This window comes from Lentinula edodes, assembly GCF_021015755.1.
Source record: "Lentinula edodes strain Le(Bin) 0899 ss11 chromosome Unknown C8R40scaffold_14, whole genome shotgun sequence".
Lineage (NCBI taxonomy): Eukaryota > Fungi > Basidiomycota > Agaricomycetes > Agaricales > Omphalotaceae > Lentinula > Lentinula edodes.
The window spans coordinates 542,445-557,097 of record NW_025764320.1 but is presented as its reverse complement, the minus strand read 5'-3'; the positions used below and the strand labels follow the sequence as shown (position 1 = coordinate 557,097).

The window sequence follows — 14,653 nt, the reverse complement described above, 5'->3', positions numbered from 1 at the left end:
TCCAAAGTGTCTGAAAAGGAATTAGTCGCCCTTAAAGACTTTATTGACAAACAGCTGACTACTGGTGCCTTCACCCCATCTTCCTTGCCTCATGGTGCTCCGGTATTCTTCGTTCCCAATAACAATGAGAACCTTCGACTTTGCGTGCACTTCTGCGGTCTCAACTGCATCATCAAGAAGGATTGCTATCACCTGCCATTGACCTCGGATCTCCTTGACGCTCCCAAATGAGCTACAATCTATACCAAATTGAGATCTCACTCACACTTATCATATAGTTGGAATTGCAGAAGGTAACAAATGGAAAACCACCTTTCAGATGCAATACGGCTCCTCTTACGAACGGAAAGTTATGCGTTTCGGCCTTAGTAATGCACCTGCTGCTTTTCAACGTTTTGTTAACGGCATGTTCTCAGACGTGCTAGATGTGTATGTCATTGTCTATCTCAACGACATTCTGATGTACTGCAATACACCGGAAGAACACTGGGAACACGTCAAGGATCTTCAGCAGTTACAGGAACATCGGCTTTATGCCAATCCTGACGAGTGCGAATTAAATATGGATACCATTGAGTATTTAGGTTATATTCTTTCTCCTGATGGATTGACCATGTCCAAAGAGAAAGTACAGACCATTCTGGAATGGCCTGTTCCTAGGAAGGTTAAGGACATTCAGTCCATTCTGGGTTTTGCAAACTTCTATCATTGTTTTCTTTATAATTATAGTGATATTGTTGTGCCAATGACTTGGCTTACCCAGAAGGGCACTCCCTGGATCTGGGGCAATGACTGTCAAGAAGCTTTTGAAAACCTCAAAATTGCTTTCTCTTCTGCCCCTATTCTTGCTCACTGGGAAACCAATTGTCCTGTCATTGTCGAAACTGATGCTTCTGACTATGCCATTGCGACGATTCTCTCCATGCAGACTGTTGAAGGTAAAATTCACCCTCTAGCCTTCCTCTCCAGAACTGTTCACGCTGCGGAGCTCAACTACAATACTCACCATAAAGAGCTTCTCACCATCTTTGAAGCCTTCAAAGCTTGGCGCCATTATTTGGAAGGTTCGGGTGATCTGGTGAACGTCATCACCAATCATAAAAATCTTGACTACTTCTCTACTACCAAGATTCTCACCTGCCGACAGGTCCGTTGGTCAGAGTATCTCCACCAATTCAACAAGGTTATTTGCTTCGGATTGGGGAAGCTTGGCAAAAAACCCAATTCAATAATTAGATGCTGCAATATCTATTTAAAAGAGGGGGATATTGTCTACATGCAAACCATCACAACTTCCGACCTATCTTCACTAATGAGCAACTGACTACTTCTCTTCAAGCTACCTCCTTAGAAGGCTCAATACTCCGAGCCTCTATTGTTATGGATCTCAAGGCTTTGCATCAAGCTATTATTGTCGCTCTTCCAAAGGACCCGAGCTCCGTTGTTGGTTTGGAACTTGCCAAAGATCCTTTCAATAAATGTTGGAGCTTAGGTAGTAATGGGTGATTATGCCTTGATGACCATATTTATGTTCCGAATCACAGCGACCTTTGCCTTCAAGTGCTCCCCTACTTTCATGATTATCCACTCTCAGGCCATTTTGGCCAGAACTGAACTCTAGAGTCAGTACCTCGTCAATACACCTTGCCCAAGGTCAGGGACTTTGGTTGTGACTACGTTAATTCCTGCATCTTCTGTGGTCGCAATAAGCCTCAGGTCTTACAGCTTGTTAAAACCTTTGCCAATTCCGGTCCGACCATGGGATTTGATCTGCATGGACTTCATTGAGCAACTGCCAATGTTGAATGGTTACACAGCTGTCTGTAAGACCTGGGTCAGAATTGGTCTTAAGGTTGGGTTTGGTATGAGGACTTATGATGTAGTGTGCTAAGAGCCAGCTGGAGCTTGAAGGGAGCTATGGGAATTGCGACCGAGGACAGTAAAGACCTAGTAGTGATTGTGATTGTGAGAAATGACCCTAGGAGAGGTTTGGAGAAGGTCCAGGGAGGTCCCTAGGACATAACGAGGGAAGGTAGAACTAACAGGAACCTGTAGATGTAAAAGCGCTGTGTAGTATGAGTTGTACTAGCTAGGAATGTCAACATAGGATTATTGTAGGTTGTATTTGATGTTGGTCTTGGACATGTGAGCTCTCAATAAGGTATAAGCCACGGAAGGAGATTCCGGCAAGTGGGAGTAGCGGCGCAGTTCCTCAAGTGGTGGAGGTAATAACAGTGAAGCGGTACACACTTTGATGTAAGGGATAGTTTCAACGTTACCTTGATCAAGGTCTCAGAGCTTGTAGAGCAGTTGGGGAGCTCAAGGTGGTTTGGGGAAGGTCAACTCACCAAAACGGTAGACGTTTGGGAGCTTTAGTATTGGTCAAGGGAACTTGGAGACTCGCTTAGGTTGCTTAAACGTGGAGTAAAAGTGTGTATTGCATCATTTACACGATCGTACAGACAAAAGATAATAGTAGAGAAATTGAGAGTAAAGAGAAATCTATATGGTTAGCAGGTACAAAGGGACAGGGACTGGACCTATGCAAAAGGGTGTAAGACCTGGGTCAGAATAGGTCTTAGGGTAGGTTTTGGTATATGAAGGTTTATGTTGTAGCGTTCTAGGAGCAGGCTGAAGCTTGAAGGGAGCTACGAGAACCGCAACCGAGGACGGGAATGACCTGGTAGTGGATGGAACGACGAGATGATGACCCTTGAGGGGGTTCCTAAGAGGTCGAGGGAGGTCCCTAAGGCGTAGGGAGGTTAAGTAAGAGTGCAGGACCATACGATATTGCGTAGTAGGAGTTGTACTCGCTAGAATATCAATATAGGATCAAGTAGGTTGTAGATGTAAATGGGTCTCAAGGGTGTAAGCTCCCGAGAAGGTATATGCCAGGGAAAGTAGGTCCCTGGGGACTGGGCTTGAGGATGGACGTCCTCGAGTGTGGTAGGTGGTAACGGAGAAGCGATACGTAGTTCGATGTAAGAGGTAGCTTTGACATTACTTAGATTAAGGTCCCAAAGCTTACAAAGTAGCTAGGGAGCTCTGGGAGGTTTGGGGAAGGGTAGCTCACCAAGCATTGAGGCGTTGGGGAGCTTTAGTAATGTTCGAGGGAGCTCGGAGACTCACTCAGAAGGCTTAGACTTGAAGTAAAAGCGTATATTCGATCGTATAGACGATCAGAGAGACAATAGACAAGAGTAAAGAGAAACACAGGTAGAGAAACAGAGAGTAAAGAGAATTCCGTATAGGTAGCAGGTACAAAGGGACAGGGACTGGACCTATGTAAAGGGTGTGTGTTCAAAATATACCAAGCTGGGGCTTGGGGACGTTACGGAGCTACTTAAATAGGTATGGGAAGTGAACAAAGGAACATCAGAGTCTAGGGGACATGAGGCAGGTAATTGAGGGAGACAGGTGATCGAGATTTGTACTTAATGGAGCTGGTGCTATCGTATGTGTGTCGGGATGGTTGTCAGGACTGTCTTAGGGAGGTGTGTATTACCAGTGGTACTGTCTTGGGGAGGTGCGTACTATCTCAGGGATGTCTTGGGGAGGTGTAAAGAAGCATGTGGGCTGGTGCTGGGGTTGGTCTGGTTGCGGTCAGGGCATGACAAAGGGTGTGTGTTCAAAATATACTAAGTTGGGGCCTCGAGAGGTTTGTTAAGAGTTATGGGAGGTCCATGGGAGGTTCGCAGGTTCGTTAAGAGAAGCGGAAGGGCTGATCTGATTATGAGGCAATTCTGGGTAGTTCTGGCAGTATAAGGAAGGAAACTCTACCGACAGGGCATTCAGAGTGAGGTCATTCAGGAATCTGGCTATACTTGTAAAGTTCGGGATAAAGCGCTGGTAGAAGTTAGCAAATCCAAGCAACCTTTGTAGCTCTTGAAGGTTAGTGGGGGCTGGCCAGTCGCAAACTGCAGCTACCTTTACCGGGTATATTCTCACGTCCCCTTCTGATATAATATGGCCTGGATATTCAATCTGTTGTTGTTAAATTCACACTTCTGCAGTCGTAGGTACAGATCATGCTTCTCTAACCAGGTTAGTACTTCCCGTACCACTTGTTGGTGTTCCTGAAGATCAAGTTTCAACTGTTGAGTGAAATCTCTACCTGAGCCGGCTTGACAACCGTAACCAACACAAAACAGACTGAAGGCCATTAACAAAACATGCATTACTCCTGCGCATCAACGAGGCACCCAAGAATCTCAGCCTACCCATCCTCCAAGACTACGGCATCCGCATTGGCACCACCCTTAATTACCTTCTCCGAGGCGTTCCCTTCAATGCTGTCTGTGTTATAAGCACATGGAAAAACAACACCTTCCTGCTATATCTACAGAAACATACCGAAATCATACCACCGTATATGCAACTAGAGCTACACTGAGAGTTAATTCTCTATACCATACCCCCAGTAGGTTGCGAGGGCTCTCCTTCAATATGGGTATCCACAATCGCTTAATGTGTCATGCACTCCTACACACCGGGAATCATGGCAGACCGCGAATACTTCTTCTCCAGGATATCATTGGTGCGATTCATCCATATTCACAGCACGACCTGTAGGGGTACATCGAACTGGTGATCCATCCCCATCAGGAACAGTGGGAAATACACTGAAAGGGAAATCCATCATCATCAAGAACCATGCGGCCATCGTCGTCACGTACCGTGCGAGGGAAATGCGTACCTATGAAAAGTTTTATCATTGACTGTGAATATCAGTGAAAGGACACTTACAAATGGCCTGAGGAATTCTTTGTGCTTCTTCAAATACATAACCACTGTGAGCACTTAGATGAATGCACCCAGGGGAGGGACGACCAGCAGTTTGTGGTGCGAGTCGTCCTTTTCCCTTATATATTTACGGAGGTAGATGAGTTCCAGATTGAGAAAGGTAATCTGAACGATGTTTCCCCGGACAAGTTTCCCCAAAAATGGATGGTTACAAGCATGACAAGGATAATGTGATGCGACATACTCCGAATGATCCGCTTCGAAGTCAGAAGTAGGGAAATCAGCATCAGGTGGAAAATGCTTCTTGCGAAAAGTATGACTGGGAACATCACTAAGTGTAGTAGGTACATGGGTTGAGAGTAAGTAAAAACATAGCTTCAACCAGGTAGAACACCTGCACAAACAGATATAATAGGAAAAAAAAAATGTGATTCCTTTTACAAAAATTCTGACCATGATCTGTTATATCTTCTCCGACAGTCATGATCCTGACCTGGGAATTGAGAACATGAATCGAAATACAAACGAGAAAGACGGTGTGTAGGAAATCGGTAACAAACACCATCATGAGAGTCATGATGACATTAATCATAATCACAACAGTAATGGCGGAGACAATCATAATCTCGACAGTTAAGTTGGCACCATTGATGATATCGATCAGTGCAAGGAGAAATAACTCAAGTTGGAGAATGTGAAAGTGTTCTAGTTTCATAATACTGAGAAAGAATTGGTAGCACAATTAGAGGAGATCAACAACAAATGTATCAAGAAGGTTCATAATAAAAGACTCCAGTGAGATGAACCGGAGCATGAGGGGGTGAATGTGACCTGGAACTTGAAGGACTATGCCAAGTTATATGAGGTCTAGATATTGTAAAGAAACATAAGCTGAAGATTGTTGTGCAACAACTGTAGGTTCTCCTGGGATAATGATAGGAGTACTATGTGAACACGCGGGGCGGCTTCTGGACCGAGAGTTATGCCTTCAAGTCTGTGCAAATAATCATTAGCAGTGAGCAAGAACAACTCCCCCGGGATTGGACAATTAGTGGTGATGGTGTTGGAGATGGTACAGAAGGCATAAGTAAGAGTGTTTGCAATGGCTGTGCAGACTAACTTGGCTGCATGACAACTTGACGAGGAGAAGTTTGTCTATTCCCTGATGATGAGTGGGACCTGGAACTCAAAGATCACATATATATGATAGACCGTGTCAATAGATAGGAGGATTGTATAGGTTGCATTCGTGTAGTGAGTAAAGAAACATATTAACTAACTTTTCTGTCCCATTTCAGCCCAAAACATTCTCAGTTTGCTTATTAATACTACCTCCATTACTGCAATTTGTCGTTCGTTCTCATTCATTCCCACCCAATTATTCAGCGCTGATTCTCTTTCTGTTTGCCCTGTGGCAAAATTTGAAGACGGGAAGTTCCAAGTCCTCGCTGTGGAATCAAAAGCTATGCAACTCAAAATAAGCCAAAATGTCCCTCCTAAACGGCAACCAGCCACTTACCCCACAATCAATACTGTTGAGGGCCTTGATTTTCACCATGATGCTGTTCCTCTGTAATGTTCTTCCCCATAAAAGTTGACACATAGGCTCGAACATAGGACAGGAAAACATTCAGGCTGCCAAAAGCCCCCCCCGCTCAGGCCCAAACCCAGACTCGAAAGGTCCATCGTTTGACAAAGAAGACGGAGATGCACCAAAATATAAAATCAAATTGGCACCTTTATCATACAGAACTTTGCTTGGAAATAAGATTTCAGTTCAGCATGATTTTGATTTGAAAAATGGTCATTCACACATTGTAAGCATCATTTGGGGCTTTTCCTTTCTCAATTTTGATCACAAAGTCATTGATATTTGGGTCGATATACATACATCTCCAAATCATCTTTCAGATATCTTTGTTGAAATTCTAGTAAGCAACTTCAATTAACTCTAGCTCTGACCAGATTCCGGAAATCCATTACTTGCAAGGAAGATGAGGAAAAGGACGATAAACCACATTTCCTGGTGCAATAGAGATCAAATAGGATGCCATTGGAACTGGCTAAAACTGCAAAGGAATTGAAAATCAGAACCTAAATAGTAAGAGATGAAGGGTGCCTCACAGTGGCTCATGAACATAACTCTGCATCCATCCCGATTAGTTTTCCGTCATGCACAGGCCCATCCAATGGAAGAAATTAATGTATAGCAAAGATCAGAGCGGAGAGAATCAACACAACTTTCTGTCATGCCCTGACTACAACCAGACCAGTCCCAGTACCCGCCACACGTTGTCATTCATCCTATCCACCTCCTGTACCTCGTCTGCACCTCCCCAAGTATTTCTGATATACCTACCCAAATGTCCTTCATCCTGACACGCATACAAAACCCTCGTAACCGCCAACTCCTTTAAGCACTAATCTCGATTACCTCCCTTCCTTGATTAGCTGCCTCATGTCTCCAGATGTTCTCTTGTTCACTTCCTGTACCTATTTAAGTAGGACCGCAATGTCCTGAAGCCCCAGTTTGGAATATTTTGAACACACACCCTTTTGGATAGATCCAGTCCCTGTCCCTTTATACCTGCTAACCATATGGATTTATCTTTACTCTCTGTTTCTCTATCTCAATTTCTCTCTACTGTTGTCTATTGTCTCTACGATTGTCTATACGATCCAATACACACTTTTACTTCACATCTAAGCAATCCAAGTGAGTCTCCGAGCTCCCTCAAACAATACTAAAGCTCCCCAATGCCTAACACCTTGGAGAGCTAACCCCCCAAACCTCCTCTAGCTCCCCAATTGCTCCACAAGCTCTGGGACCTCAATCTAGGTAATGTTGAAATATGTGCCGTTTCTCCGTTACAACCTCCAACATTTGTGGACGTCCACCTCTAAGCTCCAGTTCCCGGGACCTCCCTTCCTGGGCATATATCTTCTCAGGAGCTTACACACTCGAGACCCACTTCCACTACAACCTATTCCATCTTACATTGATGTTCTAGCAAGTACAACTCCTACTACGCAACACTACTAGGTTCCGTACTTCTACCTCCCCTACCTACGCCTTAGGGACCTTCCTGGACCTTATAGGAACCCCTTCAAGGGTCATACCTCTCTATCCCACCACTACTAGGTCATTCCCATCCTCGGTCGCAGTTTCTGTAGCTCCCTTCGAGCTCCAGCCTGCTCCTAGCACGCTACAACGTAAACTTCTTATACCAAAACCTACCCTAAGACCTATTCTGACCCAGGTCTTACACTTTCCGCAAAGTATTTCTTACTTCTGTAGCAATATAGAAGGTAGTCTCCGTATTTTTGTACTTCATTGTTGCGTTAATTGAGGATCCACAATTAACGACGGATAATGATATTTTGTGGCAAAATGCAAAATTTCCTTAGAATGTAAAGTAATATGATTTCTGTCATACAATGAGATCGAACATTGTTATTGGAGCGACTTATGTAAGCATTTGGGAACTTAATCCCTTCATTTTGAACAGCAATGAGAAGAATGTCAACACTGCATGGTTTCTTTGTTTTAACTCATCTCTTCCAACATTTTGGTAAGATTTTCTGCCTCCATTCCGGATATAGGTGTGCAGGTGTTTCATCATGAGCAAAGCGAAGTGATACTGGCTAGAGCTGGCTACAACTGAACCGGAAAGTAAACAAATACAAACTGTTGCCGCGCAAACTCTCACGAAGGTAAAATACTCATGGCTGTGTATGGGATAAGCAAAGGGTGGGAAGCTGCTCCTTTTTAAGTAATGCTTCATAGCCCCGTTACAAAAACAAACATATAATTAATCATAATTAAATACAATGCAGAGGTGCGCCAGCACCGACCAAGATTATCAGATTTAGCACAGGTCCCTCCGAGCCGCATGAACGACGCTCACATGCACATGCATGTCAAGGTAAGGTGTAAAACAATAACATGCATTGCTTGCAAACAAAATAATAACCAACGAATCATAATCCTCTGCAGGTAGAAAGATTTGGTCAATTGTATACCTAGTGTCTATAACATCATACTTGAAAATTCCGACGCTTTGTTGTTTTCTAGGTGAATTCGAAACCACTAAAACACTGGTAAACCTATTAAAATATCAAAAAGACATACTTAATTATCACAACACTGATGCCCTCATTGCTTTTCTTTTCATGGCATTTCTCAAGGAGTCTTGAGTAGCTCTTGCTGATGGCCTATGATTTAGATGATCAATCTGTATGTATTATACAGAGTTTCACTGCATCTGCAAAACCTGGATATTCGGCTAAGAGTCTCAAAGCAGTTTGGAGCACTTCCCAGCAGTGAAAGCACTGGAATCTGCTGGGATCTGCTGTCGGCCTTTAGCCGAATATCCAGGTTTTGCAGATGCCTGTAATTACCAATTCTGGAAAACACCCAAACTCAAGAATATTTAATTTTACTTCGGTGCTTTCTAAACTATATTACACCAGACAAGGACCGCCCAATTACAGTGCTTTGCGAAATTCTTTGCTTGCTCGACTTTTTCACATCTATTTGTATTTATTTATTTGTCCAATATATTTTTACCCCAAAAAGGATTCATCAATCACTTTTTGAAGCCCGACGGCCCTGGTTAGTGTTGCCGGAAGGGAAGCTACCTTCAGAGGTGAGGTGCTTTAAGGTGCAAATTTTGGCACTCCGATACCTTGAGGCACCTTAAGGTCGGCAAACCAGAGCTCGCCTTGAGGTCCATCATTGATATCAGCTATCTTGTGAATCAATCATCGCACTCACTGTGTTGTAAATTGTAACTTGTCTCTCTATTTCTCCTTGTATCTTCTCCCTTTGCTAGGGGCTAGGGCTCTCATCTATTGTGTAGTCTGTAGATATTCATGGCTCTTCGCTAAAGAATAGGAGCCAGGGCTAATTCAGGGTTTCAAATGTTCAAACTTCATAGCAATGAAATTTTTTCTTTTTTGTTTTGCACGTTCTAAGCAAAGCCATGGATCAAGGCTTTCCTCCTGCTGGACTGCCTCAGACTCCTCTGCGTCCTCAATCGACCACTCAGAGCCATGTGCCATACACTCCCCTACAATCACAACAACCGCACTTCCACTACTACAGCCGATATACGCCAATGACCCCCCCAGGTGCTTTTCCTATGTACCAAGTTCCTTTCAATGCCCCTACTCAATCATTTCATCACAACGTAATTGGTCAATCTTCCCCGAATTCTCTTCCTCTACCATCTGGAAGGTTTTTACAGCCTGTGATTGTGAATGAACCCGTAGCGACTCAAAATCAAAATTCACAGCCAGATGACCTTTCAGATACTGAGCAAGTTCCTGGTACTCGGAAAAGACGAACTCGCAGTGGTGGAAATACGCGGCGCTCACACCGTACGCGTCTTGATGAAAATGGAGTTACAGCTTCTGCTCCAGTTTCTACAAGTATCGCAGCTTCAGCTACCTCTGAAACTCATGTAAGCCTTACAGCTACAGCAGACACCTGTGGTGTTGGGTCAATACCAGCCCACAGCCGGAGATCAGCCTCTCCAAGTAAAAATCCGACACTTAACTCGAAAATCTTCCTGTCGAAGCTGAAACGAGACAAAAAGAAATCAACTCATATTGCGTCTGATGTCTGGTTCAATACATACCCTTGCAACTCCAAGGATCGGCCATCGACACCTATTCAACATGATCAAAACCTGGTCAAGAAGCGACCCCGTGTCGATAATGCACCATTTCTGGCATGTCGTTTCTGCATGTATGTTTGGGTTCGTTATCTATCATTGCTTCAGAAGCTTACTTTGTGATAATCATAGTGGGCATGGAAAGTGGCATGCGTGGAAAAACACTAACGGTCAAACAGAAACTATGCGGGATCACCTTCAGAATGAACACTGGGCAGAGTATCGCCAGGTTGTTTTGTCCGAGCATCTCAAGGGCTGGGAAAGTATTGGTCTCAATTCTCGCAATAAGGACCCATTGATTCAAAAAAACGAACCATTCTCGCTTGATACATTTCATGAGAAAGTTGTTCGTTGGGTTGCTGTGGATGATCAGGTATGTTTATCAGAGATTTTCCATTGCGTTATGTGATCCCCATTATCCCTTGTAGTCAATTAATGTAGTTGACTGTCCTGAACTTCGGGACTTGCTCCTTTACGTAGGGAGTAATCTTCATGAAAGTGATATACCCCATCGTACCAGGTTAACAGAGCTAATCCTAGAACAATATGAGAAGCACTGGAAGAACGTTTCGTCGGAGATGAAGGTATGATCATATCTCCTACTCGTAAATCAGCTCTGATTAATTATAGCACAGGCTTCCCTTGGCCGGATATCTTTCACTATGGATATGTGGTCTAACGGTGTTTTGAAGGGATTCATGGCTATCACTGCGCATTACATGATGAAGGATGTATCTGGCCATCTCATCATGAGGTCACGCTGACACGCCTAAATTTTTGCTAGACGTCTATGCTGTGAATTGTGACATTTTCACGTATAGATTTGTATCAAGAGGACTGTAATTGAGACCCAGATTGACAGTCAAAGTCGATACTGAATCAGTCTAATAAGTTGAAGGGACCATATACCCATACTACCACAAGTTGGTTAGTTTACCCATCCCCGATACTACCTACGGATAGCAGTCTACCTGTTTGTCAAGCAGGATTATACCAGACTCGGACTACATCCGAAGGATGACCATTCACATATGACATACCAAGGGTATTCTTATTGGACCTTACACTGGCAGGAGTTTGGAAGAACTTACTCAAGTGACCATGAACCGAGGATTGACTCGAAATGACTTTCTAGAACTCAGGAATTATCAAATACTCCTTCTAGAACAAGATCATGCATTAATCTAGAGGACTGCGATTTAGTCTAATAGACCAATCAAGTTGCATGGTTGAGGAAAATGACTAGAAGAACGATCGAAGTACTGCGAGGCTCCGAAGACATATCAAATGAATGTCAAAGAGTCCTGACGTAGAAAACATTGAAGAATGCAATTAAATGAATACTATGCGTAACTCCCTTGATAGAGTATAGGCACAATGGGTGTCTGTTGAAAGAGAGAAGCAATTAGTTTAATCCAGATGAATCAGATTGATAGGATTAGAATCGAGGAGAGCTGATTTGCCTCCGGATGAGGTGACAAATGATCGAAGTAAATGTTGAACCGCGATGACAGTTGAACACCATTCGAGTCATTCTCTAAAAACAATTAAACTAAATGAATATTGAAGTACCTACCTATGTTTGGAGGTATACTAGAATCTTGGAACCAATATGGACCAAATAAGGACATGTAGATTCAAATTAAATAGTATCTGACTGAGTGTAGAAGTTTCCTTGCGGTTCCGAACGTTTATTGTATTAAATTAATTGTACTATGCGACTCTATATTCTGTATGTATAAATAGCGATCCGATGTATCTGGAATAAAAGTGATTTTGGGACGACGTTGCAGTGCTAATCCGTAAAAAGGAAAGACACACTCCCGCCAGACTGAAACCTCTTCGCTAGCAGCCATTCGGGCCCGGCACTTGTGAGTATAGGAACGTCGTGTTCTGCTCCTTGTGACTGCGAGAAGTCTATCCAGTTGTTGGGTATTCTTCGAACTTAGGATCAGTCATTGGTCTTAAGGGCAAATCACGCTGTGTGGTTGTGCCAGCACATAGTTCTAGCCCTCCGTAGGGGTCTGTGTGTTTCGGTTTTAATTTACTTTGATTCAAACCCCCAATTCTTGATATACCCAAATCAATACAAACCAGAGCACGGATCGTGCTGAATCTACCTTGATCAAAGGAATATATTGAATCCTTAGAACGATTCAAATTGATTGATCAAAGCTTCATACTTAGCTCTCAAAGCTTTGCGGAACCTTTGCCAACGCTACCCCTTGCTATTAAATAAATTTGATAGCAGTGAACTCGCATATTGTGTATTAGATTGGTTGGTTGGAGTGCCCATTAGATTCCTTCCTTTCTCTTTCACACAAAAACGAGGCAAGCTCGTTAACGCTTGATTGCTTTCCGTCAAGTTAGTGGCAGTCACGATGGCCCAAATATGGCCCGAAGCTTTATGCAAGTTCTGGATGAGTATGGTATTGCAGACCGGGTACGAAATCAAATTTCATCCCCAATCATAACTTCTAATTGCCATTTAGATTGGTCAAATCACACTCGACAATGCTTCCAACAACAATACAATGATGTCCGCACTCGATCTTGAACTCACCAAGCGTGATATCCCCTTCGATTGTGATGGAAATTGAGTCCGGTATGTCATGTATCTTGTTTATATAGTCATTAACTCGATGATATTGTATCAGATGCTTTCCCCATGTTATTAATATCGCTGTGAAGACTGGCCTCTCCTTTGTCACAACACTTCCTCCCCTTCAAAATGGACAGACTGATGATGATGGCCTATCTGCAGACGAAATCTCTGCTGTTCTCTTCGACAATCCCAATAACTCAGAGGAATACCGGAATGCGCTTGCCAGTGATCTCATTTCAAGAGTACGACATCTAGTAAATCTGTGCCGCGCATCAGGTAACCGTCGTGATGATTTTCGCAATACGGTATTGTCCATGCGTGAAGAGATTCGAAATGCTCGCATTGAGAGATCCCAGGAGAGAGAAGGAAATTCTGTGGATGATGAATCTGATTATAGCGATACTACCATGCTCTTGGAGCGTGTTGTTGTTCTTCTCCGTGATGTTGATACCCGCTGGTCGTCAACTTTCTTTATGGTTGACCGCTTCCTTGAACTATATCCAGTAGGCATCTCACTAAGTTATATTTGAGCTCTTCTAATGCTTTCTCAAGGCCATTCGTCAATTTGTACAAAATGATCCCAAGATTTGTGATACGGAACTGTTTAGTCCCGTCGAACTTCAAGTTCTCGATGACATAAGAGAGTATCTTTTTGCTTTCCACTCTATTCAAGAATTGGCCTCTGCTGAGAAAACCCCCACATTATCAATTGTTCTTCCCCTGTACGAGGGTCTCATTGAGATCCTTGGGCTCATGAAGTCTACTCTGCCGAACCTCTCACATGTCATTGATGTGTCACTAGAAAAACTTCGTGAATACACAAACAAAGCACGAGTAACACGTATATATGGATTGGCAATGGGTACGATTCTTGTCTTGTCAAAGCTGCCTTTTTAATTCATGCGTTAACTCAAACAGCAATTAATCCAACGACAAAGCTTGACTGGGTTTCTGATAATTGGCTTAGAAGTGAGAAAGACCAGGTTCGAAATTGGTTGAAGAATGCAGTGCGTACGATCTTCTCTAATGAATATACTTATACTAATGGTGATGTAGATGCTCGAGTACCGTCGAACAATATCATCAACAACAAGTTTACCCACATCAGTCAGTCGACGTACTGTACCAGGTACTGTTTCATCAGCTGCACGTGCTCAAGGTGCAGGTATGCTTGCAATGCATCAGCTCAAGAAATCCTTTGCCCGAACTGCAAGTCTATCATCTGTCAACTCAGCATCTTCGTCCCAAGAGTCCACTGGGTCAACACCTTCCGATGATATGCTTGTTGAAGATGAGCTTCGAAACTGGCTTGATGCAGGTACTCTGAATGATCCAGAGGAGCTCAGTAACTTTGATATCGTTCGCTTTTGGGATCTGGTAAGTGCATTCCGATTCTATACTTGGCGTTATACCGATTTGATCTTCAACTGGCACAGAATCAATACAAGTATCCCTGCCTCCACCGCATTGCTGTTGATGTTCTTCCTGTACAGGCATCAGCTGTACCTTGCGAACGTGCATTCTCCTCGGGAAAGAAAACCGACACTTTACGTCGGTCCCGGTTATCTTCAGAAATGATGGAAGTCCTTCAGTTTTTGAAGCATGTTTACCACTCCGACCGCCTTAA

The 14,653-nt window shown here is 43.4% G+C and overlaps 3 protein-coding genes across 3 annotated transcripts; all 3 read left to right on the top strand.

Annotated features, from left to right (window-relative positions):
• Positions 1-5,197: 5,197 nt before the first annotated feature.
• On the top strand, positions 5,198-6,319 carry C8R40DRAFT_1068942 (uncharacterized protein; the record flags this gene model as incomplete). The annotated part of the gene is made up of 4 exons (XM_046226057.1): positions 5,198-5,279; positions 5,481-5,518; positions 5,683-5,830; positions 6,042-6,319. 4 exons carry the CDS (start codon positions 5,198-5,200, stop codon positions 6,317-6,319), a joined length of 546 nt encoding a protein of 181 aa, XP_046087256.1.
• A 4,590-nt stretch (positions 6,320-10,909) lies between these two features.
• Positions 10,910-11,185, top strand: C8R40DRAFT_1043131 (uncharacterized protein; the record flags this gene model as incomplete). Its single annotated transcript, XM_046224146.1, has 2 exons — positions 10,910-11,005; positions 11,057-11,185. Coding segments are annotated over 2 exons (225 nt in total), but the record flags the coding sequence as incomplete, so codon positions are not given.
• Positions 11,186-13,076: 1,891 nt separating this feature from the next.
• Positions 13,077-13,923, top strand: C8R40DRAFT_1043014 (uncharacterized protein; the record flags this gene model as incomplete). The annotated part of the gene is made up of 3 exons (XM_046224135.1): positions 13,077-13,344; positions 13,393-13,529; positions 13,579-13,923. Coding segments are annotated over 3 exons (750 nt in total), but the record flags the coding sequence as incomplete, so codon positions are not given.
• Between the last annotated feature and the right edge of the window lie 730 nt (positions 13,924-14,653).